The sequence below is a fragment of the Strigops habroptila genome, chromosome 3, assembly GCF_004027225.2.
Source record: "Strigops habroptila isolate Jane chromosome 3, bStrHab1.2.pri, whole genome shotgun sequence".
Lineage (NCBI taxonomy): Eukaryota > Metazoa > Chordata > Aves > Psittaciformes > Psittacidae > Strigops > Strigops habroptila.
This window is the reverse complement of record NC_044279.2, coordinates 7,335,367-7,362,657: the sequence shown is the minus strand read 5'-3', so window position 1 is coordinate 7,362,657 and position 27,291 is coordinate 7,335,367. Positions and strand designations below refer to the sequence as shown.

The 27,291-nt window shown below is 45.3% G+C and overlaps 2 protein-coding genes across 9 annotated transcripts in view; one reads left to right on the top strand and one right to left on the bottom strand.

Annotated features, from left to right (window-relative positions):
* The window catches only part of FRMD4A (FERM domain containing 4A), a 372,724-nt gene extending 367,371 nt beyond the window's left edge, over window positions 1–5,353 (top strand). For 4 of the 6 annotated variants that reach the window (XM_030478613.1, XM_030478614.1, XM_030478611.1 and 1 more), the window contains one exon: window positions 1,849–5,353. In XM_030478613.1, coding sequence (XP_030334473.1) covers window positions 1,849–1,951 — 103 coding nt within the window. In that variant the 3' untranslated portion in view covers window positions 1,952–5,353. Of the gene's footprint in view, window positions 1–25; window positions 98–1,848 lie in introns of all 6 variants that reach the window. The other 2 variants (XM_032919794.1, XM_030478612.1) reach the window with 1 other exon arrangement.
* Window positions 55–27,291, bottom strand: PRPF18 (pre-mRNA processing factor 18). Of its 3 annotated transcripts, XM_030478616.1 has the most exons (13): window positions 27,157–27,270; window positions 24,952–25,029; window positions 24,799–24,825; window positions 21,930–22,034; window positions 20,202–20,315; window positions 18,375–18,521; window positions 16,389–16,457; window positions 15,196–15,336; window positions 14,654–14,725; window positions 11,592–11,747; window positions 10,458–10,551; window positions 4,727–4,730; window positions 55–66 (listed from the first exon to the last, which is right to left on the bottom strand). In XM_030478616.1, the coding sequence occupies exons 1-11, from the start codon at window positions 27,220–27,222 to the stop codon at window positions 10,471–10,473; spliced, it is 1,056 nt and encodes a 351-aa protein (XP_030334476.1). In that variant the 5' UTR covers window positions 27,223–27,270; the 3' UTR covers window positions 55–66; window positions 4,727–4,730; window positions 10,458–10,470. The 3 variants fall into 3 exon arrangements, with proteins under 3 accessions (XP_030334476.1, XP_030334475.1, XP_030334477.1); XM_030478615.1 differs by lacking the exons at window positions 55–66; window positions 4,727–4,730 and having other exon boundaries at window positions 9,978–10,551; XM_030478617.1 differs by lacking the exons at window positions 55–66; window positions 4,727–4,730; window positions 24,799–24,825 and having other exon boundaries at window positions 9,978–10,551; window positions 27,157–27,291.

Here is a 27,291-nt window from a genome sequence, read left to right as displayed (position 1 = left end):
CTTTTTTTTGCTCTCCTTTGTTCAGAGAAGCAACAGACAACTCACCCACTATGGATGAGTCTCAGTCTCCAACCCACCAAAGTACTGATGAATAGAGGTATAGTAAGGGGACCTTTTGTTCTTTCATCCTTCTGCCTTACAGTCCATGAACACAGTGCGAATAACCGGCATCCCGCTGTCCCACAGGAGCAGCCCTTGTGGTTGTGTGCCTGCTTGTTTGGCAACAAGGCTTCCTTCAGCCCTTGGAAGAACAACTTGAAAGCATCCCCATGCCCCTCTCTGTGCCCTTTCAGCAAGTTTGTGGCTGTGGTGCTCTTTGAAAGAGAATTTTGGGCCAGTCTGCTCTGCCCTTGTGCAGGGGTGAATGGGCACAGAGAGCAGGCAGCAGTGACAGTGTGTGGCTGGGGGCATTCAAAGCAGTGTGGGCAAAGTGCTGCAGGGAGAGTGTGGGAGCTCAGGGACCTGGACTGAGCTCCCTGCAGTGCTCCAGCCATGGCGCTGAGCACCCCTTTCTCCTCCTTCCCTAGGGCAGAGCAGAGCTGTGAAGCAGAGCCTGTAAGCAGCAGCGAGGTTTCATGGAACAAGGAGCAATCCTGGCCCTGTTCCTGTGGGAAGACAGAGGGGGGAGGGCAGAGGGAACAAAAAGCTCCTCAAGAGTATTTCTATTTTAATTAAACTGCATGGCTGTCTGACACCCTGATTTGAATCTACAGCCATTCACAGCTGGCATCTGTCACCTATTTCAAGCCCAGCTTTTAAGAGATAACCCATAAACCTCCCTACTGCAGCACAGAGCTGGGAAACAAAGGGCTCTTTAACATGCAGATGGTGATGCCCTTGCTCAGGGTCCTCCCAGACACGGTCCCAAGGAAGCAGGTGGAAAACAGGGCAGAGGAAGCAGGAATTGCTGGGCTGCATCGGATGTGAGATCAGTCCCTGCAAGTGGGGAGGGAGCCAAGGGGCAAGAATCCCACAGTGAACAGAAAATGCATCTCCCACTTTTGGCCTCAAAACGGTCTCTAGTTTGGAAATAGGTTCAAAACGTGTGAGGGGCACATCAGTTCTGACTGTCACTATGCAGATGCAGCACAGAAAATTCTCATCCACTGCCTCACGTGCTCGGTACAGGCAAACAAAAAGCTACGCAGGGAAGGCAGCAGTAGCTTGTCAAGTAGCAAGGCAAGTCCTAAGAGCAACGCTCTAGGCCATGGACAGTATTTCCCAGTGGGAACAGGGAAGGAGGAGAGTGGTGGTGCTTTCCTGTAGCATTTCTGCTGTGGGCAGAGGCTTGTGCATCACCTGGCAATGTCAGAGATATGTGGCTTTCCAGGGATGAGCTAGAAAGTGACTAGTGCCAGGTCCAATGTGGAAAGGACCGTGTTCTGTTGTAGGCAGGGAGTTGGAACTGGATGAGCTTTGAGGTCCCTTCCAACCCAAACCATTCTATGATGATTCCAGTGGGGTCGGCCCACAAGTTCTTGCTCTTGCAGCAGACACTGCTCTCTTATAGTGCATCCCACCAGCAGTGGGCTGAAAGCAACAGCAGCTCTGCCTGTTGCCATTCCAGCAGCCAAAACTCACAGGCTGCTGGAGCGTGGCTTTCTCCTGCCTCCTCGCACCAGGCAGGTTGCTGGGGTGAACAGGGCTGCCAGGCAAGAGCAAACTGCACCAAAGCATGGTCCTGCATGCTGAGTGCACCCAAAACATCAGCTCTAGGGGTACCTGCAGAGTGCAGCGGGGTCTGTGAATATCCTCTGTTACTTCCCACATGTAATACGATGTTTTATGCCCCTGGTTGACCTTTCCAGGAGCCCTCGTTGTCCTAACGACGTTTCCTTTCTCCTGCAGGAGCTACAACGATAGCTGTTTCCTGGATTCTCCCCTCTATCCAGAATTAGCAGATGTCCAGTGGTATGGGCAGGAAAAAGCCAAGCCTGGGACTCTAGTGTGAACCCCTGACCTCAAGTTGACCACATCAATGCCATTCTGAGATCACCTCACTGCCTCTCATTTGCCTTACCCAGATGCACTGTCACCCAGCACCAGCTTCCACTCCAAGCACTTTCCTCACGATGCAATTCAAGGCGACATCCACACCACGCTGGCCCTGAGACATCCACCACGGCAGGACCCTGCTGCCAGAGCAGCAGACGTGATGAGCAGCCGTCCTAACAGGCAGTCAGCAACCTAAACGTTGCTTTGCCTTTGAAATGGTGGAAGCCTTTCAAGGCTTACAGCGAATCGTATTGTTCTGCGGCATGTAACAGCAGTAGGATTTCCATGACCTGCGATCTGAAGCATTAAAGTGGGGATAAAATGGGACAGAGGCTGAGAAATGGATATGAGAGTCCTGAAAGTGTGTCTGTTATGAAACAGTAAAACCTCGTCGCTTCAGAGATGTGTCAGTCTCGCAGTCGGATCTGCTCTGCCAAAGATCACCGCGCCAACATCAGCAGGATGAGTTCACGCAGCAGGTTCCAGCTACAAGAACATCTGTTTTAACTCGGTACAGACACAACCACCTCCTGTCAAACAGCATTTCCTTCATCGCTTTGAGCCCACCTATGTGCAAAATAACCCATTGTGCTGAAGACACGCTGGAGGTCTGGGCTGGTATCACAGCATCGCTGTCCACAAGCTCCTGTTAGACTGGACAAACAAGGTTTACAAAGGCATTATCTAAAGCAGAGGCGAGTCCTGGGGCTGGCGCCGGTTGCACACCACTACATGGAGAGGTTGGGTTGTGCTGGTTGGGTTTTAATACTCTGATAAAGATACAAATTGCCAAAAAAAAACCCTTTCTGCAAACAGATACAGCCAGTAAATCCTGATCAGTTTCTGCACAAAGCATTAAGGTGAAATCGAAGGGAAAGCACACAGCAATCTAACCGACACCTAAGGCTGCATTAACGCATCTGCTCCACTCCTCTCCCCTTCCCAAGCACCAGTGTAGCAAAGGGCTCGTCACCAGTGTGGGAGAACCGGTCCGTCGGGAAGAGCTCTCGGCAGTGGGGCTGAACACCCAGCAGCCGAGGCAGATCCTCCCAGTGCAAGAAGCGACCACAAGAAAGAGAAGCAACCTCACTGAGGTGTTGGACGCCAGCGAGAGCTGCCTGCTGATACCAAAAGGAATCGTCATGGAAGGAGCTGCAAGTTTACACGTACTTTTGAGCAATGCTTTATACACGTTCAAGCCATGGAACTTTCAAAGGCCTCAAAGACACTTTTGTAACGAACAAGTGCACAATCTGGGTGGATGTTGAAGCTGGCACGTCTAGTCTTCACCGCGGTGCTATGCTGTTTTTATTGCCACTAGATGGGGGGAGGCTCCCGGCTTTCCCCCGTTTGTGCGATGATTTCCTATGGGAAAGGCATTAAAAGAAACGGCTGGAGGGGGGTAACTTTTTGGTGAAAAGCAGAAACTGAAGTTAGCTTTAGTTAAAGGAAAAGAAGAATTAAAGCGTGTGTGTGTCTGTGTGTGTGTGTGTTCCAAGAATAACAACAGCGTCTACCAGACAAAGTAGGGCGAAAGGTTCAAAATGAAACACCGCGACTTGGGGGGCTGCCACACCTTTTGGTATTGAGATTGCTGGAAAACTGCATTCCAGGCTTGAAAAGAGAATGGGTTCTGCATAATTGGGCTTGGAAAGACGATGGGGTTTCCATACATTAACGCAAGCAGCTCACACAGTACTAGCAATGGTCAGTGCTGTTCTCTGTGCAAGGCGGGGAAGCGGCCTCCTATGGGCAGAAGGGCTGGTGTTTGTCCAGGGAAATCCACAGGAAGGGAGCTGTCGTGTCCATACATGAAGCATAAATGAATTATCCCCCGGGAAAAACGAGGGAGCACAGTTTTCATCCTGGTGAGGGGGTTTTAAAGGTGGCCATTGGAAGCCTGATGCTTCTGGGCCTCCAGGAAGCATCAAACCCCCTCTGACAGTAATTGAAGCCTCACAACCCGTTGCTGGAAGGACAGACAGCGGTGGGGTTGCACCCGTTATCTGGACGTGCAAAATCCAGTTCCACCATCTCTTTGTGGCTTTGGGGTCTTTAACATGGGAATTATTTCAAGCTCCTAATTGGATTTTTAGCAACGAGATAGCACTGATTAGTGACATTTCCTGATAAGATTGGGTAGCTGAAGTGAAAGGATTAACTAAGGACCAAATTAAGCAGCAGCAAGTAATTTAGCCCACGGATTTTTTTAGGGGCTCTGAGCAACTGTCTGTTTTCTTTTTAATTCCCCTGGTAAGTGGTTTTGGGGTTGATGGTTTTCTCTTTTTTCTCTGTGTAGCTTCTTTTAATTAAAAAGAATTCAACAACAGCAGCACTAGGAGGCCTCTGGGCACTACAGGAAGAAACGTTAATTCCTCCGAGACCAGCTCTGTAGTTTTGCAGCAAAGGTGAAAAGGTGGCAGCCCTGAAATTAGGCAAAAAAGAAGAGAAATCCAATGGTTGGCCTGAATTGCAGATGGGGCTCGAGTCGACAAAAAAAAATGCTTCCTAGAAACGGATTGAGTTTTGCTTTGTGTTCTGCTTTTCTGTTTTGCAATCGAGGCACACGTGAGCAGCCAGTCTGGTAGTAAAGACAGATTAAAGTAAAACAGGTTTTACTGTTTAGCTCAATTCAATTAAACACAAATGTACATAAAATGTTAATCAGATGAGATTAACATATTTAAGTATAACGCGGAGGGGTATATACATAGCTATTATAGACAAGCACTTGACTACCAACTTAACCCCTCCTGTCCTTTTTTGTTTTCCAAGGCTCCATCCGACATAAAGCCACAATCGCGTTCTGAGTCTACGTGTCCGATGCTCAGCCGGGAGCTGCTCCCGCCCTGGGCCATGCTGGAGGGAGGCAGGGTTTATTTTTCCATGATCCTATATGCAGTCGAGTGTTGAAGATGTTGAAACAGTCCCATTTGTTTTCACTCTGTATTAGTTTTAGTTTCAGGCATAGCCGATCCCCATTCAGGTGCTATCAGATGACCAGTTACTGCTTAGTTAACTAGATGTAAAGTTTTACATATATATTAATGTCAATAGTTTTATTACGAGTTGTGTAAAATGGACTCTCTAGTTTAAGAAAAAGAAGGAAAAAATAAGGAAAAAAAAAAAATTAGGTCTCTCCTGAAATTGACTTTAGAGCATGGAAAATGATTTGACTGGATTCTGTTCAACTGTAATCAAGGAAAAAAAACCTATGTATGTTGTAGAAAAAGTTGCAGAATTAAAACAGATCTGCTTTTAATTTATTCTTTTTGTATTAAGAATTTGTATAGTTACCTTTACATTTTGCAGAACGGTGTTGTCAACACTTGCTTATTAAAGCATTTTCAAAATGAAACCTCGCAGTGCTCTTATTCCGGAGGGCACAAGCTCCTTGGGCATTCCTTACCGCAGCCACCTCTGCCAGACCTCACTCCAGATGTGTGCACAGCTGGCCAGGGCTTCCGTGGGACCCGCTCCTTTGCTGCTGGTTGCAGGAAACACTGGGCATTAGGATGCTGGAGAGGGACTCTGCATCAGGGACTGTAGTGATGGGACAAGGGGTGATGGGTTCAAACTGAAACAGGGGAAGTTCAGATTGGATATAAGGAAGAAGTTCTTTACTGTGAGGGTGCTGAGGCACTGGAACAGGTTGCCCAGAGAAGTGGTAAATGCTCCATCCCTGGCAGTGTTCAAGGCCGGGCTGGACAGAGCCTTGGCTGACATGGTCTAGTGTGAGGTGTCCCTGCCCATGACAGGGGGTTGGAACTGGATGATCTTAAGGTCCTTTCCAACCCAAACCATTCTATGATTCACCCTGAAAAGCCTGTCTGTTAGAGATCCCCTGGGATTCAGTAGATCTGTGGTCACTCCATCATGTGTCCTCTTGAGCACTGGTCTCAGGGGCTCAGGAGGCCTTGGGCTGTAAGAAACCACGACTGATATCCCACCACAGTACAAGCATAATAGTAAATATTTACTTCCAACACATGTAATAACTACATGTGTTGATGTAGTAAACTACATTTACTTCCAACACATGAAATAACTACACTCACTTTTACAAACTGGATGCTCAGGAGCTACACGGCTGCTTGTGGCAACATCAAGGTCCATAGGACAGGCTTGAGCACCAGCACACTCACCCCTGGTGTTCCAAGGATCCGCCTGTTCCTTGGGTTGAAGTCACAAAGCACCCCCGTGCTCCTGTTTTTATCTCTGCTGCAGAGGCAGCAGCACGGAGAACCCATCCCAGCAAACAGGGATGGAGCTCAGGGCTCTGCCCACAGCCCGGCCCTGGGTTACAGGGGACACTGTCACGTTTTCCCCTCTGCAGGCAGTGGTGGCCCCAGCAGTGCCAGCACCCCTCCATGCAGTTTGAACAGCCACAAGCTTTCCATGTGGGATCCGTCCATGCTTCCCAGTGCTGAGTGCAGTCGGTTCCTGGTTTTCCCATTTATCCCCACTGTCCAGCACCTCCTTTCCACCCCAGCATCCCTCAATCCCCACACACACACCAGTGGCACCAACGCAGAGCCAGGACCCCACCTCAACCACCACCAGCATCTCTGGTTGGGACAGTCGTGTGCAGTAAATCCCCAAGAGGGTTTGGGAAGGGACACAATGGCCATGATGGGATTCTTCAGACTTCCCCCTAACTCTGGGATTTTGGCTCAATTTGCTGCCAGTGGCTCTAATACTGCTGCAGGACCTACAGCCCATCGGGAGCAGCTTTCCCTACAGCCAGCTCCAGATTCCACACCAGCACTGAGCCCTTGTGCCAGCCTCTGGGAGGGCACCACGCTGTGTGCTCACCCCTGGGTCCGGGGGTCGGGGCTCTCTCCTCCCCCTGAGGAGCAGAGCCATTCACATCTCAACCAGGTTCATTCTTTGGGCAAGACTGGAGCTGTTATGGAGTAATGGGTTTAAACCGAAACAGGGGAAGTTCAGGTTAGATATAAGGAAGAAGTTCTTTGCTGTGAGGGTGCTGAGGCACTGGAACGGGTTACCCAAAGAAGTGCTAAATGCTCCATCCCTGGCAGTGTTCAAGGCCAGGTTGGACAGAGCCTTGGGCGACATGGTTTAGTGTGAGGTGCCCCTGCCCATGGCAGGGGGTTGGAACTGGATGATCTTAAGGTCCTTTCCAACCCAAACCATTCTGTGATGCTATGATTATATGCCAGCTGGTAGGAGAGGAACTCAATTCCTCAATCAAAATACACTGATTCCACAAATACCTACCCAAAAAGCCTTTCCTGCAGTACAGACAAAGAGCAAATAAGGATTTAAAGGCATTTAACTACCACTGGGCACAGTAACACCAATATAGGGGAAATATCCCACACTTGGAGAGCACCTTGTGCAGCCCCTTCCTCCACCAGGCTGTGGAAGGGGTCAGGGCCTGCAATGAACAACAGGGGACACCAAAGTCCCCAAACCCCTCCAGACACAGCTATGGTGAGCGCATGGCTTCATCCTGAGGCTGTAACTCTTGCATTCAGCAGAGTTATTTCCGCCCAATGGCAGAATTATCAGAAACAAACATCTGGAGAATCCCAGAGGGAAAAGCCCAAATGGCTGAACTGAAACATCCCTCCTCACAAAGCCCCAGCCAGCATGTGACAGCGGCTCCGCACCCGCTCGTCCCCACACTGGGCCCGGGTGGGTTGGGGTTGTTTTTGGCTATTTGCTCGGGCTCTGGTAGCTGTAATTTGGGGCCATCCAGCTGCAAAGATGATGAAAAGCAGCTGCTGTAACAGTGTCCCCCCCGCCCGCGATCCCCCCAGGGCCGGAGCTGGCTCTCACGTGCCGGACAGCTGGAAACTCTTACATGGATATGCCGTGAGAAAGTACTTTTCAGTCCCTCGCTTCCCCGTGCAGCACCATTCCATGGATTGCAAAGGGATAAAGTTCTTCCGTCATGGGATTCATTCGGGCGCAGCAGCTGTATTTCACGGACTGTCAGCGAGGAGGCACGTTGTTTAAATCACATTCTTTTCAAACCTGAGCAGACTAAAACATTCCAACCCCAAATTCACATCCCTACAGGAGGCGCATCCCCCCTCAAAACCAGTACTCAGGGTACCATTAAAACTCTCAGTAATTAGCTCTGAAGCTAATTATGGGGAGAGGAAAATCTATCTAATACTATTACAGATGCCCCAAGGAATCCGGTTCCATCCCAAACAGATGTTACAATGCTCCTTAAACCATCTCCTGCCTACTCACTTGCTGCACTTCCCAGGGAAATTACAGCTCTCCTAAACAAGGGACAATATTGTCCCTCAATTATTTAACGAGTTCAAAACTAAATCTTCGTCCCGACCTTAGAAGCAGCTCAGGAAATCATCTGGGTGGGGAGAGGGATAAAGTTGCAGCGTTATAAATGTTTCCTGTTGTAATCGTGCCTCTGAAGAGTGTCTGTGTGGAGCACTGCAAAAACATCACCAGACACCACAGTTAATGAAACTCTTCCATGCTCCTGACATCTACCTGGCTTCTCCCCACAACTCCCCGCCTATTCCCCAAGGCCCCTCCCCAGGCACGGGTTAGGTCTCATTAGCCTCAGTTTTATTACTTCTAAACTGTTTAAGCTCTTGACATTCTCTCTGGGGTCACACGCTCCAGACTGAAAAACTCCTGTGCCCAAAGAGGCACTTCAGAACACAGAGGCTCTCGGGAAGAATCACAGAATGGTTTGGGTTGGAAAGGACCTTAAGATCATCCAGTTCCAACCCCCTGCCATGGGCAGGGACACCTTGCACTAGACCATGTCACCCAGGGCTCTGTCCAACCTTCAGATACTTCTTCAAACTCACAAATTTGCCAGCACCAGGTCTCGCTGTGCCACAGGACACTGTAAATACCTACAAGAGAAGAGGGCACCAGTTCCTGTTCCACACTTCCAGCCAAGGTGAGGACTCAGACAAACCAATACACTCCAGCATGGACACGTTTCTTCAGGAAGTGGTTCTGTTCACACTGTACCAGGCGGCAGCAGCTCACTGGTTACACATCCACGAGTGCCAGATGTGCCAGATGTGTCAGACCTGCTGCCTCACAGGAATGGTAATGGGATACAGGTTCAAATACCTGTCTGAACCCAACCCCAGACCTCCCCTCCACTGACTCCACAGGAAAGGCTTCTCCAGGAGCAGAGGAGGGCACTTGGCTCAACTGGATCTATGGGACCAGACACGTGAGGCCTGGATCCTCACAGGTGTGTGTAGCTGCAGTTATGAGCAGCCACTGAAATGATTAACAATCCATTTGGAGCTTCTCTGTACATCCTAGAAGAGCTCCTTAGGAGAACAACCTATAAGTGCTATTGCAGAGTTCCACTGCTCTTGTAATTAAAACCCACATTATTTCATCATGGAATGGTTTGTGTTGGAAGGCACCTTAAAGCTCCTCCAGTTCCAGCCCCCTGCCACGGGCAGGGACACCTTCCACTAGAGCAGGTTGCTCCAAGCCCCTGTGTCCAACCTGACCTTGAACACTGCCAGGGATGGGGCAGCCACAGCTTCTCTGGGCACCCTGTGCCAGCGCCTCAGCACCCTCACATAAAAATTCAGCCTTTCACCCTGCACCACTACCAGAGTGTCAGTATTTCACTGTTTAAGCTGAATCAGACAGCATCCTTCCTGTGAGTTTCTTCACCATCAACACGCACAATGGTAAAGATTTGTGGCTGCCAGAAATACTGTTCGTGGTCATGGGAGGTCCTAATTATTTTCTCTGCAATGCCCAGCACAATACAATTTTCTCCAGATGTATAAAAACGGGATTTGAAAGCCTCAAGAGCCATGAGATTACTTCCCCCGAGCCCAGAAGTTTCCTATTAAAAACGTTGTTACTAAAGAAAGAAAAAGCCAAATCAGATGCATTCAAGATCAAAACCTCTTTGCACTGAGCCTGCCTGTACTTTTGAGCTGAGAAATATATAAACCTTTTTATTTTTCCCCCCTGATAAATACCACATGAAAGATTAGCCAATAAAGTCTTTGTATTTACAGAAACAACCAAGATTCAGCTTAAACTGCTTCCCTCTAATCATCTCCCTGCATCAGTCTCCAATGGGAAAGCAGCCAAAATAGCTCCACATATGCTCCATGCAGGGCTGAGTCACACCTAAAGCTCTAAGATATGGGAAACAGTTCAGTCTTGTATGGTTCCCTGAATAACAAAGTGAAACAAAAGCAAGGATTCGTTGTCCCCTGGTCATTGTCCTGGTCATAACCCCTTCAAACCTCCCCCCTCTGCTGTGGATTGGATGTGTTCAGCACGAAGCATAGATTTAAAAAGAAATCTAAATAAATGGGGCTCGTAAAAAAGAAGCTGTAGAAAATGTGCTGCTTTATGCTTTTCCTCAAAGCCCACCCCAGGTTCTCTTGGTGTTAAAGCATAAACTGTCTCTTCAATCCTCTCTGGGTTCTGGAGCTGGAAATAAGAGTCGTGGCTGCCCACTGCGGAGCCTCACAACGCGTTGTACTCCACACACTTCGATGGGTCTGTTGGGAAGTGCTTCTGGCAAATGGTCATGAGCCTCTTCAGCCCCTAGGAATTAACAACACAGGGACAATTCTGTGATACAAATGCAGTTTTCAAACCAACCTCACAGACTACAGAGTTTTAAAGCTTAACAAGAAGAATTAAAAAGAAAAGGCTGCTGTTTTGGGGTTGGGTTGGGGGGTTGGGTTGGTTCTTTTATTAACCTTTCTTCCTCCAAAGTTCGAAGTTATCCCCAATATTAAGAGAAGACAGTATGTTCTCAGGTGATGATATTAAAAACTATAGTTGAAGAGAAACCAGAAGTTATATTTGTAATCCCAACACAAAGAGTCTCAAAGTGGAAGGGGAAGTTGCTTTTCGCAAGCAATTAGCTTGCAGCCATCTGCAGAAGTCAAAAAGCAATGAGAGTCCTGCTGCTGCAGCAGGAAGACATTTACATTAAGCTTCCCCTGCCAGAAACTCTGAGCTCCAAGACGCTGCTCTGGAGGCTTCAGAGTTAAGCCAGGTCTTTATCTCAATGAAACTGCAGCTGGCAGAGGCAAATACATGTGAAAACACAAGAGAAGACTTGTTTCCTCAGACCTGTCCACTTACTGCGCTGAAATGTCAAAGAAGAAAAATATCACTGCTACTAATTCCAAACCCAAAAGTTCATGATAGGAGTATGAATACGCACAGGAGGAACTGAACCTGAAACTTTTGAGTCCATGCTGTTAAAGAGACATGTTTGAAAAATGAAAGCATTTATCTAGTTGCAGAAATAGTCAGAAGAACTGTATTTCACAGGCTAAATTAATACATTCTATGCAGTTAAGCAGTGAAGGAACTCAGGAGGATAAAGCATGTCTTCACAGACATGAACACTTTGGTGTTCATGTAGGATCACAACAGTTAAGAGGTAGAAAAACCCATGAGACTCCATTCCCAGCCCAGCACTGAAGAGCCTTCAGGTCCAGGATGAGCTATTAAATGGATATTATGCTTGACCCAAACTAAGGTCCATTTCTAGGACCTTTTTACCCCATCACCTCAAAGATCCCCTAACTTCAAAAGGGAATCTGCTGGATTTCCAAAGCCAGCCTTACCTGTATGTATTTCCTCTGAGTTTCATCATTGAGAACATGGGCCACGTGCTTGGAGAAGATCTTTTCACGACCTGTTCGAGCGTGGATGCCAACCATGGTGACCCCAATGGGCCAGGGAGCATTTCCAATGGCCATCTGAAGATAGGCATCATTTGCCTGAAGAAATACAGTGCAGGTATTCTTAGCAAAACAGCAGGAGCATCAGAAAGCATCCATTGTATTGCTGGATAACAACACCTATCCCAGTCCCTCTGAATCAGGTCTCATTGCATGATATTAACCGATTTTAGAACACATCTTCCTAACACAAATCACATTTACTCTGAGAGAAGCAAGAACCATGGACCTTACCTGATGAAAGCAAGCACTGGATAAGGCAGCCTAATCACCTTGATTAAAATGGAAGTTTACTGGGACTGTTTTCAACTTGGCTTTCTCACATTCCCATGAGCTTTTCTGCTGCTATCACCTTTACAACCCTTGCTGTTTTGGTTGCAGACTGGACCAGGGAGCCTGTCTGTAGGCACAACCCATTGCGGGCTGACTCTGTGCACACAGACCTGAGGAGTGCACTGAGGCCTGACAGCCCCTGGGGAGAGGAGCTTCCAAAGAGGCTGAGAACCAGCACGCTACAAAACAGGGTTAAATAAGCACATTTGTCACAACATCTATGAAGGGAGCAGTAGCAGCAGTAAATCAATCTGAAATTTCCCAATTGAGACAGCAGATCCTGTTTCTAAAGCTGTAGCAGACAACATCCCTGGGGAAGAACAGGGATAAAACTTGAAGGGAAAAACAACAGTAAGAAAGGAAGAGAAGGACAGAGCTTAAAAGACCATTGACAACTGAGAACCAGGAAGTGAGTGGGAAAGACACATCCATGCAATTACAGAAGCTTCAGGGAGGACGTGGAGCAGGACATTCCTCTACTATTAGTGAGCAGCCACAAGACTCAGTGATAGAGAGTTCATTTACCACCTCCTCTTTAAAGAGTAGACAATAAGCAGCAGCAATCATGGGCAGTGCATGCAGTTTCTTCCCAGCTGACCCTCGGAGGTGAATAAAGAACAAAGCAGGGGGTTGCAGACAGCTGAAAGTAAACCTCAAGAAGGGACAGGACGCAGAATCTGAACAGTCTCCATCAAACACTTACTTACTGATTTAAATATAGTTACATGATGAAAGACATTATGTGAACATGCAATTAAAGACCCTTCCAGGACTGTCACAACAGGGTTAATTCAGGTTGAGTGCCCAACTTGCATCCTGGCATTTGCCTGCTGTCAGGTGTCGATTTCAAAGTTTAACTCTTTCGAGCAGTTCATCTAACAAAGCAGTAAGAATTGGTGGCTGAGCATTCGCTAGACTGCACAAAGCAAAACAGCACAGAAGACAAGAGCAGGCAATAAGAGGCAAGCCTCTTAGAATGGAAGAGGATATGAGTATCTTTAGAAGTACAAGGCTCATTAGCCTAATTAAACACCAAACAAATAAAATACTCTGCTCTCCTGAGTCCCCACTTGCAGCACTGTGTGCAGTGCTGGTGTCCTCAACGTAAGAAGGACATGGAGCTGTTGGAGCAAGTCCAGAGGAGGCCACGAGGATGATCAGGGGCTGGAGCACCTCCCGTATGGAGACAGGCTGAGAACACTGGGGCTGTTCAGCCTGGAGAAGAGAAGCTGCGTGGAGACCTCAGAGCAGCTTCCAGTGTCTGAAGGGGGCTACAAGGATGCTGGGGAGGGACTCTGCATCAGGGACTGTAGTGATTGGACAAGGGGTGATGGGTTCAAACTGAAACAGGGGAAGTTCAGGTTGGATATAAGGAAGAAGTTCTTTACTGTGAGGGTGGTGAGGCACTGGAACAGGATGCCCAAAAAAGTGGTAAATGCTCCATCCCTGGCACTGTTCAAGGCCAGGTTGGACAGAGCCTTGGGCGACATGGTCTAGCGTGAGGAGTCCCTGCCCATGGCAGCGGGGTTGGAACTAGATGATCTTAAGGTCCTTTCCAACCCAAACCATTCTGTGATTCTATGATCCTAAAAAACCCCAAACATTCCAAATGTACACTCAATCCTTCAAAAATCAGCCTGTGAAGTTTACATAAAGCCAAAGCACTCCCAGGAGAGAAGAGCACAGCTGGCTACCCCATGAGATACACCACATTCCCACACACTCATTACTTTGTTTGAGGAGGCATTGGAAAGGGAATTTCACCATAATGACGACAACCAAAAGAAAATAAAATGCCCCCAAACAAACCCCCACTATCATACATCCCACACTTTCAGTTCTATTTTCAGATGATTTAGATTAAACTTGCCTTGGGCTATCTGAAGTTATTTTCAGTAGCACAAGCAGGCTCACTTGCTTACTTGACAAATTACCCCAAGTCCTCACAAGAATAGTAAGAAATACTAGCAATTTAAAGGCAAAACACAGCCCTGTTTCCTCTGCATACACAAGCTGCTTAAGCAAATGCTACTGGTATTTGAGTTCCACTTCTGAAGGCAGCTACAAACAAAAGCCAACACTGCCTTTGATCTTGTGTGCCAAAGTGCTTCTGTCTCCTCCACTAAGCAGACTTTGTCCAAAACACTTTTCATTTCCATACCTCAACCATACCAGTCCGGCTAATGTGAGCATCGCCAAAGCAAGGGACAGCATCTCATATTCAATAACTCAGTTTGCCTCAATTAATTCCTAATTAATTAATCAACAGCCTATTCCTATTAATTCAATACCTTCATTTAACCTTCCAATAGCAGGTTTCCCACAGAGGATTCCTCTCTGCAACTTAATACAACCACCTCTGAGAAAAATTCTCTTCTCAAAGCTCTGCAGTTTCACCAACCTCAAAAGATCTTCTGACAGGCTGTGGATCAAACACTACTGGAGCCAAACCTTTCACAGCCAGTTTCCATTTCATTTGGATATATATATTGTGTGTATTTCGAGCTATATATCTTCCCAATGCAAAAAAGAATGGGAATGTTGGAAGTAATAAACTCCATCTATTAGAACCAGACAGCCTGAACACACTGGAAGAGTGCAAACAAACGTACCTTCACATATTCTCTTTGCAACATGAATTTAATAATATCTGTTATTGATTCTTTGATGTCTGCAGGAAGCGTCTATAGGAGAAAAAGAAGACAAGACATATTTACTTCAGAATAGCAGCTCAGGAAAATCATCCTACTCAGCATTTATACAAAGTTTAGCAACTACCCTAGCTTGAGGACTTTTAACAAAGGAAAACATCTTTGTTATTCAGATGAAGGATCTGAAGGAAGAGAGGTTAAGTGGTTACACCTAGTAGCTAGTGGCAAAGTGCAAAATACAATCCCAATTCTATCATGCCTGCAACCCAATGAACAGGTGAGACATTAAGCAACACCTGGAAAAGCAGTGGGTAGGCAGAAGTAGTCACTGATCAAGATAAAAAGGTCAGAACTGGGGAGCCATGGGCTCTAGATGCAGAAACTCTGATAAACTCACTCATCCTCTCTTCTTTAGTGAAGATAACATTACCTTAGGAAAGGACACTAAATTTGAAAGCAGAAGTTAAAGTCTTACAGGGTAGTGACATTTAAAAGTGATTCACCCTTTTCCGAAGCTTTCTGAAGAGTGGCCTCAGGTAGGATTCTGTCTGCTTCTGCGTGGCACTGTTCAGCTTCCCCTGCACTCCCCGTTTCACATAGTCTTCTCTGGCATTCAACTCCTTAGCCCAAACTCCAAGGAGAAACTGTGTGAGGAACAAGCACATTTATGTCAGAGTGCCATCTAGTGACTTCCTCGGCAAAACAGACGGGAACAGTTTAAGCCACCAAGGCAAGAGGGGTTTTGGAGAAATCTGAATGAAGGCAAGAAGCCTCTTTCAGAAGGATACACAAGGAGGGAGAGGAACAAGCCTCCTATTATAAAAACATGTGGGTGAGGGGGGAGCATGTATAAAAAGGTGTGTACAAAGAAATGTAAGTATCAGTCTTGGGAAGGAGGAGGGATACATAAGGGCAGAAATCCTAAGTAGATGTTGATGTTTCAGAGCAGGAGCGTAAGGAATGGTGAAGATCACAGTGAAAATTCAACACATGAGAAGGCAAACGTGCCAAATGTAACTTCCCTCCACCTGAAAAACAATTTTTGAGCCTGCTTTCCCTGCCTGCTTAGCCCAAACTACATTAAAATGATGACAAATCTTATAAATACAAATAAAAGCTCCTACTCTCGCTGTGACTTGTGACCATCACAATAGTTACACAGGGACCAGCTGACTCAAACAAGAGGCAACACAGGCTTCTTGCCAGGAAACAAGGAAACAGTTTTCTACTATTCACTTGAACCTGTTTCCTTGGCAAAGCCAGTGGACTTCCTCTAAAATTCTCTTATTTCACATAACAGTACCAGGTGACATTTCATTTCAGCTTGTGCTGTTCCTGGGAAACAGAGGCAGGAACAGTTTTTAATGTCCTGGTAGTACATAGAAGCAACTACATACAACTGCTTCAATGATCATATGGAAATGAAAACCATATTTATTTTGTCTGGAGAAAGTAGGACCAGATTTTAAAGAACACTGCTCTCACAACAGCTCTTTCCTAGGTCAAGCAGAAGTCACTATTGTGACTAACCAAAGCTGTGGAGTGCCAAGCATTTAAAAAACTCCATAGCTTAAATGTAATGTGAGTTTTTCTCTCCAAGCAGCTGAAACCATCCCCTCTATTCATGAAATATATCTTCAAGATAGTAAAAAATATGACACAGCTACAGAATAATTAATCTATTAGAGACTGTTACCTTCAAGAACTTTGTTATGATGTCCATATCATAGTGATCATCACCCCGACCTAAGGATTCTCCCAAAGCCTGGAACAGAAGAAAACAGTTAATTAAATAGGGGAAGTTCAGGTTAGATATAAGGAAGAAGTTCTTTACTGTGAGGGTGGTGAGGCACTGGAACAGGATGCCCAAAAAAGTGGTAAATGCTCCATCCCTGGCAGTGTTCAAGGCCAGGTTGGACAGAGCCTTGGGTGACATGGTCTAGTGTGAGGTGTCCCTGCCCATGGCAGGGGGTTGGAACTGGATGATCTTAAGGTCCTTTCCAACCCAAACCATTTTGTGATTCTATGAATTATTTCCATGTTGTCTAGAAGTTTGCCACCACCACCAAAGCAGAGCAGGATTCACTGCATTGTGAACTGTAACAAAGTCCAGCAGTAATCCAAAACACGAGTTAGGAAACAGAATGAAAGAGCTGTATATGCTCCTGAGATTCATGAATCTATTAAAAACATTACAGTCAAAAAGCCAATATGATTAGTTCTGCAAAGTCACTGCAACAGCAATGTTTCATTCATTAACCACTAAATGATTGGCATCATTAGCAGCTGTTTGACAGCACTGCAGGAAGGGGAACTGTGGGTGCGCTGCATTTGCTGAGCTCCCCAAAGCCATCAATTAACCTAATTATTTTGTTAAGCTATTCCAATTCTCTGCTGTACTGCGGCTGTTTCCCATTTCATTTAATTGTAACTGTGAAATTGAGTGAACAAATCTAATAAAACCCCAACAACAAGCCACCAGAAACCCCCAGTAGCATACTCCAATACCCAACCTTCCTGCCCAAACCTCGAACCTGCTCATACCAACACCCATTTTGAGAAACACTTCCAGTAGCTATAGTTGGATTTATAATCTATTTCCATTGTCCTCACAATACCAAAGTGAGTTTTACTTTAAAATCTCCTAGATTTGGAAGCCAATTCAGTGTAAGCCTTTATGGAAGCAGTCAAAGTAGTATAAAATTAAGACTGAAGTGTTTTCAAACAAAAAAAGATGACTTTTATGGCTTAAACCAAGCCTGTCCCACTACCCCAAAAAGGGGGTGTTTTAAGAACTAACAGATGGGTAAAATGCAGCCCCATTACAACTGCTATCAGTTCTGAGACTACTCTTATTTCAAACCAGAACCCCTGGTATCCTAACAAAAAGGCCAAAGACTATATCCTAATAATAATGCATTCATTTAAGCTTTCCATTATAAATCAGATTACTTCTTAAGCACACTTTTGGAAGCACATTATGAAGATTAACTCCTGCAAAGACTTTTGAAGATTAAGGGTAGAAGTCTGAGCTCAAGTTAATGTGCTTTTCCAAACTTTACCCTAAAATCCCAGGCGCTGGATGCACTTCATGGCACTCATTCTGCACTCACTTTCACAAATACCATGGTGATCCTTCAGAACATAGGAGCCATTTGCACTGAAGCTTGTGGGACACGTGGTCTCTGCACTTATATTTCCTGTGATCTCCCTACTTCTGATATTCACTTCTTTTTTTGTCCTGGATGGTTTTATATCAAATATTCTTACTGTGTGTCTGTTTTTCAGAGTCCCATCTTTCTGGTAGAGGGAAAATTCAGCAGTACTAAGCCTATTACCTTCTCAAATACTCATTGGAAAGGCTTTAGGATTTATGACCAGGTAATGTATTTGTATCAAATTCTCTAATTCCAAACCCTCTGCAGAAGGAATCCTAACTGTATTACTTTCCTTGCAGGCAACTCCTATCCCTCTTTGATGAGGTGTTGTAAACAAAGACCACTTGAGTTTTCACATGGATACTGCAGGCACCTATGGTGCAACTCAAAACCATATTTAAGGATATTTCAGAATGCCCAAGTTAGATGCTGAAAACAAGATAACTTTGTCTAAACAATCCTGAAGCTTTCTCACAACAATATATACATCTAAAATCCCTTAATTAAAATCTACCATCACATACCTCTAGTTCTTCAATAGTAGTGTTCTCCTCATGGACTTTCAAGTCATTCTGTGAGTCATCATCTCCTGCTTCTTGGCCACCTACAATTTCATTCAGATACTGCTGGTCGATCTTATCCAAAGCAGCCTTCAGGTCATTTCTCAGACCCTAGAAAAGTTAAGAGATGGCTAGTTTACAATAAGCCCCTGAGGGAAATAAAGCGGTTCAGTACTGTCACTGTGAGCATCCAACTTCTGTTTAAGAAAAGCCAGTTTAGCTTTGTGGTCTGAATTTAAACTGAATTCAAAGAACAGTTTCTGGATTGCTTCAGCACTTCACAAAAAGCAGGTGCATGAACTTCTGCAATGTTCAGACTTTCACCAGAAAAACATTGAGGTTTAAGTCAACTTCTAGGACTTTCTTCAAGACATTTACCCCAAGCAATGCACTGACCCACCCCCAAACAAACAGAAAACAGACCATTACCCTCACCAGTTCTACAAGTCTTCCCCATCTGCCCTGAAAAAAGCTGTAAACAAGGTAAGTAACACTCCCTCAGTATTATCACGTAAAACATTTATATAGTTTCCCTTTATTACTGATGATTTAAACATAACAGGATATTTCACATAGATTAAGTGTTTAAAATCCCCTAGTTTTTAGGTGGTTAAAAATTAGAATCCGTTTAAACCCACGTATCTAAAGTTCAAGAGCTGCTTTTAAATAGAGCAAGACTTGGCTTAGTCACAGTTAAAGGACATACATTCTTATCTTGAGACATAAGATATAAAGGAGTATGACATTTCTTACCCTAAGATAAATTCAGCCACTCCACTGGGAATAGCTCTGCACAGTTATTTCCCCTCTTTCACCATCAGACTTGACTGTCTGGAGTGGTTTTATTAATCATTTAGTAGTCTAAAAATGTCTGAACCACAAACGGTTATAGTGACTATCTACATTTAAGCAACACGTTGTGGCTGAAACATGTAACACAAAAATCCAACACATTTATGAGCTCACTATTTCCTAATACTCCTACTACTGTCATCGCTGTCGCTGGAGGGGCAGCTTTCATTAGTAGAATTATTTTATGTCAACATTTAGATCTGTTTATCTTTATTTAAGACTTGAACAGGAAAAGCCTTTCCTTGTGTGGGCAGCCCCAGCAAAAACGTTTCCACCAATCCAGTTTGCCATAAATTAGGGAAGAAAATCCCAACTGCCGTCCTCCAGCTGGGTTGCAAACTTGCTTAACAGTGAATGCAAACCAAATCTCAATTGCATCTCCTCATTTAACTAATCTATTAAGACAAAAGGAATAAATAGGTTAACTATGATATCTTTTAGTAATTTTTTGATTTGATTGCTACTTTCAAGGGAAGGGGGGAAAATGAAGTTTCCATAACAAGTTTTTGATGAAAAATCATTCATATACTAAAAGACAGGATCCTCTTCCTTACTTGTACCTTCTCAGAGAGGCGTATAATTACAAACACAGGATAGTTTTAACAGTAAATGACTGCCTCGACTGGTTAAAAGCAGGTTAACAGCACGGGCTGGGCTATTACTGCCGCCCAGAGGCCCGTTTTTCAACTGAAAAAGGCCTAAAAGGTTTCTAGGGTTGAACTCTAACATAAAGAATTGCAATTGTGAATAAAACAATGACATTTAGCACGCTTTCTCGGGCAATAAATGAGAGAGAGCAGATATTTCTCTTTGCTCTTTACTTCACCTCCCTCCTGAAAATTATCAGTTACTGAAACTGATTTTCAGAAACTTTTATAGGGCTCCTCATTGGTTATCCCACTACAAATAAGTAAGTAAGAAATAACAAGCCAGTCTTACCTTGTTCACTTCAGGTGCAAGAATTTCTATCTTCCTCAGGCGCTGAAATGCATCATAGTCTGTTTCCCCAAACAGCCTGATGGGCTCACCTCTCTCTCGTAACCTCCTGATAACCTGAGAAGAATCAAAGCATTCCCTTACACAAACTCATAGAGGAAGCAAAATACAATCCAGAATGACTGATTTATTTACTTTGCTTAAAATAACAAGCTGAGCTGGAGAGGAAATGGCAATATTTTAAGCAGTAGAAAAATGTTCCAGACACTTTGCAATCTAAATATAAAATTCCCACAGTATTTCAGGGAAAGGTCATTCAAAATATTACCAGTCTAAATTTTGCCTAAAATCCCAGGCTGTTTGATAAAGGCTAACTTCTTCCTGCTCTGACTTGTTTAAACAAATACACAAAATCACCCCTCTGGCAGAGCTTACAAACTGTTCTCAAGATCGCCAAGGAACTTGACAATAATCTCACTCACCCACTTGCAGAGGGCAATAAAACCACTCTGTAACCAGGCTGCAGGTTGTCCCAGCACACCTGCAAGGGGATTTGCTAAAAGTTCTCATTCTGAAGCAGAAAAGTTATGGATGTCCCATCCCTGGCAGTGCTCAAGGCCAGGTTGGACACAGGGGCTTGGAGCAACCTGCTCTAGTGGAAGGTGTCCCTGCCCGTGGCAGAGGAGTTGGACTAGTTGAGCTTTAAGATTCCTTCCAACCAAAACCATTCTGTGATTTGATAGATATTAAGTCCCATAATCTAATGAGACAATTACTTTAAAAGTAGATATAACAGAGGTGAAAAAGCCTCTGCAAAGTCATAGGCAGAGCCAAAAACTGAACTTTATTCTCCTGATTCCTTATCTTACACATTGCTGCTAAATCTCTTTAAACTTCACCATTACTCAGTGTATCAAGCAACAGGCTTACAAAACTAAGGGTGGAGAGACTGCTGGCACAGCAACACCTAAATCTCAACTAAAACATCCACCCAAGTAGCTCAATAGCAGTGAGACAGTGTGCATTACACAGGACATAGAGACCAAGCCTCAAACCAAACATGAAACCAACAGCCCACATTGCAAGTCCTGGGATATACTCCTATAAAAACAACAAAATTAAGGGGACATGTGACATCCCCGGATTATCTCAGCTGTGAATTTCAGTATTTCCAAGATTAGAATTATTTTGTACTTCTGAGTTTCCTGCTTCTCCTCTGCTTTTGGGTATAGGTCTCTTTGTGAACTCACATTCACATAGGTATTTTTAACCTTGGAAAAAAAACCCCAAAGAACACACTAGCTCTGGCTACAGGAATGTTTCTTCTAGAAATTAAGGTGAACTCCCAAAACTTAGTTTCTAAACTTAGGTTCAGACCAATGAAGAAAAAGAAGCTGGGTGGGAATCTTGGGAAAAAGTCAGTATGCCATCTTCAGTATTATCCAAGGAAAATAGTGATATTTAGGGTCTAATCCAGAAGTCATCTGAAAGAGCTGTAAAATGTTATAGCACATCTGTGCATACCCATATGACAAAGAGGCTCTACCCATCTGTACCTCCATATGCATTCAATTGGACAGCAGATCCTTGATGAGTGAAGATGATCATTAATTGAGACATTGTTTAATACAGCTAACATTAGAAGTACAGCTCACTGGAAAAAACAGCCCTAACAAGAGATTTCAGAGGCACTTGCTGTAAAATCAAGTAGTGTGTGATGAGTGATGTTACCTCCTGTCTGGAAAGGGTCATTGGTAACTTCTCTTCTGCCAGTTCAAGTTCCAACACTGGATTTGATGCAGTCAGTGGTTTCTCCTCCTCTTCTTCCTGCTGTACCTACATTCAACAGACAGTTACTAAGGTGTTAATGCAAATAAACCTATATATTACTAGCAATGTAAAGATAGAGAACTCTGGAACACAGATTTTAATATAACAATATAAACCTTTAGTTTCATAGTTTTTGTTGTCTATCACAGAACAATAAAAGCTTCTAAAAGTATCAGTAGTAAACTAACACTTCTGCAGGTTGCAGGAAGCAGTCTCTAGAGCAAATGGAAAAGGACAATTGCTAAAGTTTGCCAACCACTTTAGCAAGCAGATGTCAGCACTGGTGCCAAAAATAGCAAATCCACCCTCTGCCTGTTGATTCCTGCCCCCTGCTCTTTCCTCCTCACCCATGCAAAAGCGTTTGCATCGCTATGTGATGAACCAGGTGGGGGAAATGATTCCAACAGAAAATAACCTGGCAAACACAAAGAAAGGACCCTTCCCAGCCCACTTCGCTCCTCGTCCAGCTCACCAGGCATAGCACATGCATTGACACAAGGGCAGAAATGAAAACCCAAGGGCAGGGAGAGAGTGGGGCTGCTTCTTTTGCTGGCACTGGCAGCTTAAAGTGTTTATTACCCATAACTTCAGTGAGGTGAGTGCTATTAGCAGTGATCCATGGCTTCTTCAGGTTTAAGGTAACAACATCTTTCTAACAAACTTGTCATAGTTTATTATGGGTTAAAAGAAAAAAAGGGGAAAAAAAAAGACACCTACAACTCCTCATAGGGATAGGATCTCATTAGCAGCTCCTCTTCATCTAAAAGCAGGTCCCTGAATCAAACAGAGCCTTCCTTCTTCATTACTCAGTATTTTAATAATGCAAACCAACTCTGTGATCAAAGGAACTTTGAGACAGCAGTCATGTAACTACAGGTCCCTTTATAAGCTCAAGTGTGACACTTCTGACAGCATGAGCAGACTGCTCTTGGTAGTATTTCTGTAAGAAGGACACATTTCCAGTACTCACTCATATCTTGGTTCTTCCTAGATTCCTTAGTAGAATTTATTTCCTTTCTGTACTTGCTAAAAGGGAAATGCTTCACTTAATCCTACAGCACCCTGCAGCACCCTCCTTGTGTGGGCAGCACACTGTCAGTCCCAGTCTGCATTTGGGCTGATCAGTTTGATGAAGGTACTAGACATGAATTGGTTTTAAAGAAGCTTTTCTATTCTTTCAGGCCAATGTGCCAGTCGTGCACTCAGGTGTCAGCATGACTCCATGTGGCTGTAAAGATCCACCCCTGTGGCACCAGCTACAAGACTCAGCCACAAATCTCTATTTAAAGCTATACCAGCAAACACAGAAATCAATCCTACAACCACAGTTGTTTCTCCAAACAAGGGAAGGACAATCCAATCAATGCTCAACATAAAGGGAGGGGAAAAAGCAAACTTCAACCAATGCAGGAAAGGAGGAATTGATGGGGGAGAGAAAATAAGGAAGAACTGTGTAAATATATATAGGTATAAAGAAGTACACTCCCATGGCAGAAGGATATGTACAAAGTTTAACTTACAAACACTCTGGAAATCATAAAGAGACAGCAGCATTGAGGGAAAAGATTTGATCCATTCTGTCAGCTAGACTCCAAGTGATATCTTTACCACAGTTACTTTTGTTTCGGTGCTTTCTTCAAGCAAGTCAAATTATTACAATTTATTAAGCCTAAGCAAAGCAAAATAGCTCCTGAATTTAAAAAGAAATCAGTCTGTATTCTACATGTCATGAAGATTGCAAAGATCAAATGCAGAAATCTGGGAGGCTCAAAAAAGGAACTAAACTAAACGAAGCAACTTATTTTAAAACCATCTGCAGGGTCACATTCAAACCAAACGTGGTGCTGCAGCAGCACAGACAGCACCATTTGAACGACCATGGAAGGTTCTGAAGGATTCAAGCCAATGCTCAGAAAGCATCACGGAGCATTTCCACTTGGAAGAGCGACTGGATTCACAGAACCCTTTCTCATGACTATATGCTGCACATTCCAAGAATCGTTTTGGCTTTGATGTTCAAATATTACACAGACAGATCAAGGTTTCAGAATAAGTCACTAACTGGGTAAAGTTCAGTTGAAAACAAAGCTCCTGTTTGTGCCCAGTAACAGCAAACAAGATTACGAGCCTCTATCTTCCCCAAGGGAATGCATCCCCCCTCCCATACACGGATAATCAGGCAGCAGGCAGACACACACACTGGTAAATGAAAACAAACATTCTTTCCAGTTCAGGACACTATTGCCCTGACACCATCACAAGGCAGATAAAGCCTTCCAGATCACTCATTTGTTGCAAAATGCACCCCAGGTTACCAATTGTTTCCTAATATTTTGCCAGCAAGACAATAAATGTTGCTGGTGCACAGTTTTAGTGCTGGATGGTTGATGGCCAAAACCCAAATACAAATCTACACGGTAGGAAAGTTGGCAGATCTTTTCAGTGTGCACCCACACCCTACTGATTTCTTTTGGACATTTGACAACACTGTGCAAATTGTCTGAATGGATAAAATTATCCAAAGATAGCCATTTTTTTCCTGATAAGGGAGCAGGGAGAGGGGGGGAAGGTGGCTGTATCAGATCCAGTGTTCATGCCTAACAGCACAGTTTAAAAAGAAAGGAAGACAAGCTTTGATCCCAAGCCACTTCATGCTTTCCACAAAAAGAAAGAAAGAAAAGAAAGAAAAGCCAAACCATAACACAAACTTAAGTTGCTGTATATCATGCATATCTTTTCCTGCATCGAAAATGGGTTTGGAAACTCATACCTCTCCAGGTGGCTTCTCATTTACTGGCTAATGTATACCATTAACAGATTGAACAAAGAACAACAATTATCATTAACAACATTTATACTGTTGATAATCAAATGTTAGACTTCAAAGTAACCATGCAAACTCCTGGAAGAGCAGCTGCCATACCTTGTAGCCACATCTCTGGAAATAGGCCTCCTCTTCTTTTTTAGCTAACTCACTGCGTTTGAAATATTTCTTACTTCCCTAAAAGAGAGGAAAGCTGTTAACAATTTACAGTTTCACCTCCTTGGGCAAAAATGGCTCAAACTTCCTTACTTGAGTTGGTGAATTCAGCTACATCCTTTCAGAGAGATGGCTACATTGTCATCTAAAGGGGACTAGTTGGAAGCACCTCTGAAAATCAGCAATATAGAGTGACTTTGCAGCACATATGGATAAGCAGAGTTCAAAGCACAATGTGTTCACCAGCACTTTAACAAACCACGTATTTTGTCATGTAAGGCGATCAGAGTAAAACTTCACTTCAGGTATGCAAAGCAAGGCCCATGTTGGAGCACAGCAAAGTTAAATAAACCATACAAAACATGTCATTTTACACTAAATTAAGGAGGTGGGAGAAACCACCTTTGTACAAAGCACGTTTAAGCTTGCTTGGTGCACCAAGCACACAGAAATGTGTTCAATGAGAGCTCCCAGACACACAACAGCTGGCAACTGAGGTCACCTTGAAGCATTTCCTTTGATTGAGATAGAACCATAGAATCACAAAATGGTTTAGGTTGGAAAGGACCTTAAGATCATCCAGTTCCAATCCCCTGCCATGGGCAGTGACACCTCACACTAGACCGTGTCACCCAAGGCTCTGTCGAACTTGGCCTTGAACACTGCCAGCGATGGAGCATTTACCACCTTTTGGGGCAACCTGTTCCAGTGCCTCACCACCCTCACAGCAAAGAACTTCCTTATATCTAACCTGAACTTCCTCTGTTTCAGTTTGAACCCATCACCCCTTGTCCTATCACTACAGTCCATGATGCAGAGTCCCTCTCCAGCATCCTTGTAGCCCCCTTCAGACACTGGAAGCTGCTCTGAGGTCTCCACGCAGCTTCTCTTCTCCAGGCTGAACAGCCCCAACTTTCTCAGCCTGTCTCCATACGGGAGGTGCCCTAGCTCTTCCTTCATACTTTGCCTGCAAAAGCCTCCAACTACAGCTCCCTACTTCAACCACTAATGCCAAAACCTAAAGGAGGACATCCATGAAAGCACTCTGCTGTACTGTGGGTGTTTTCAGCTAACACACCTGGCACACACCCCCCTCTGTCACTATTGCTATGCACAGAACGCAGCAGGAGTGAGGAAAGGGAACCACGCTTTGTTCAACAAAGCTCACACAGATTTTTCTCATCTCTCAGTGCCTGAATCCCAGACTGGTTTGGGTTGGAAGGGACCTTAAAGCTCATCCAGTTCCAAGCCCCTGCCACAGGCAGGGACACCTTCCACTAGAGCAGGTTGCTCCAAGCCCCTGTGTCCAACCTGGCCTTGAACACTGCCAGGGATGGGGCAGCGCCCTGTTCATGTCCTCTTACGTTCTGAAAACATCCATACTAATGCTTTGCCACCCGCCCTGTGTTCAAGGGTGATTTTTGCCCAGCTGCACCAATAAATAACTAAGCGATCTCCAAACTAAGCAGGGCCCTATAGCAAGGTCCAGGCTGAGGTCCAGGCACCCCCAAACTTCTCCTGACTCCTTCCCCACCACATCCTGGGCCGCTCCTGCTCCTCGTCCCCAAACCCTGCCCGGGGCCATTCGTGATAACCCCAAACCCGTTCCTGATACCCCCAAACCCCTTCCTAACCCCTCCAAACCCTTTCCTGATCCCCCCCAAACCCTTTCTTGATCCACCCCCAAACCCCTTCCTGACCCCCCAAACCCATTCCTAACGCCCCCAAACCCCTTCCTAACCCCCCAAACCCCTTCCTGATTCCCCCAACCCGTTCCTGACCCCTCCAAACCCCTTCCTGACCCCTCCAAACCCGTTCCTGACCCCCCAAACCCCTTCGTGACCCCCCCAAAACCCCTTCCTGATCCCCTCAAAACCCCTTCCTGACACCCCCAAACCCGTTCCTGACCCCCTCAAAGCCCTTCCTAACCCCCCCAAACCCGTTCCTGACCCCTCCAAACCCGTTCCTGACCCCCCCAAACCTCTTCCTGACACCCCCAAACCCCTTCCTGGCCAGCTCCGAGCCCCCTCACCCGGGCGCCTGCCCCCTCCCGGGCCGCTCCCACCTCAGCCCCGCCCCGAGCCTCCACCTCAGGCCGCTCCCGCCGCCCTCCCCTCCGCGGGCAGCTGCCGGTGGCGGCCCCCTCACCCCCAGGAGCTCCTTCTCCTCCAGCTGCTGCCGCTTCCGGCTGATCTCCCGCTTCAGGATGTCCATGGCGGCCGGGCCTCCACCACCGCCACCGCCGGAACCGCCGCACCAAAACAACAGTGCCGCTTCCGGGCC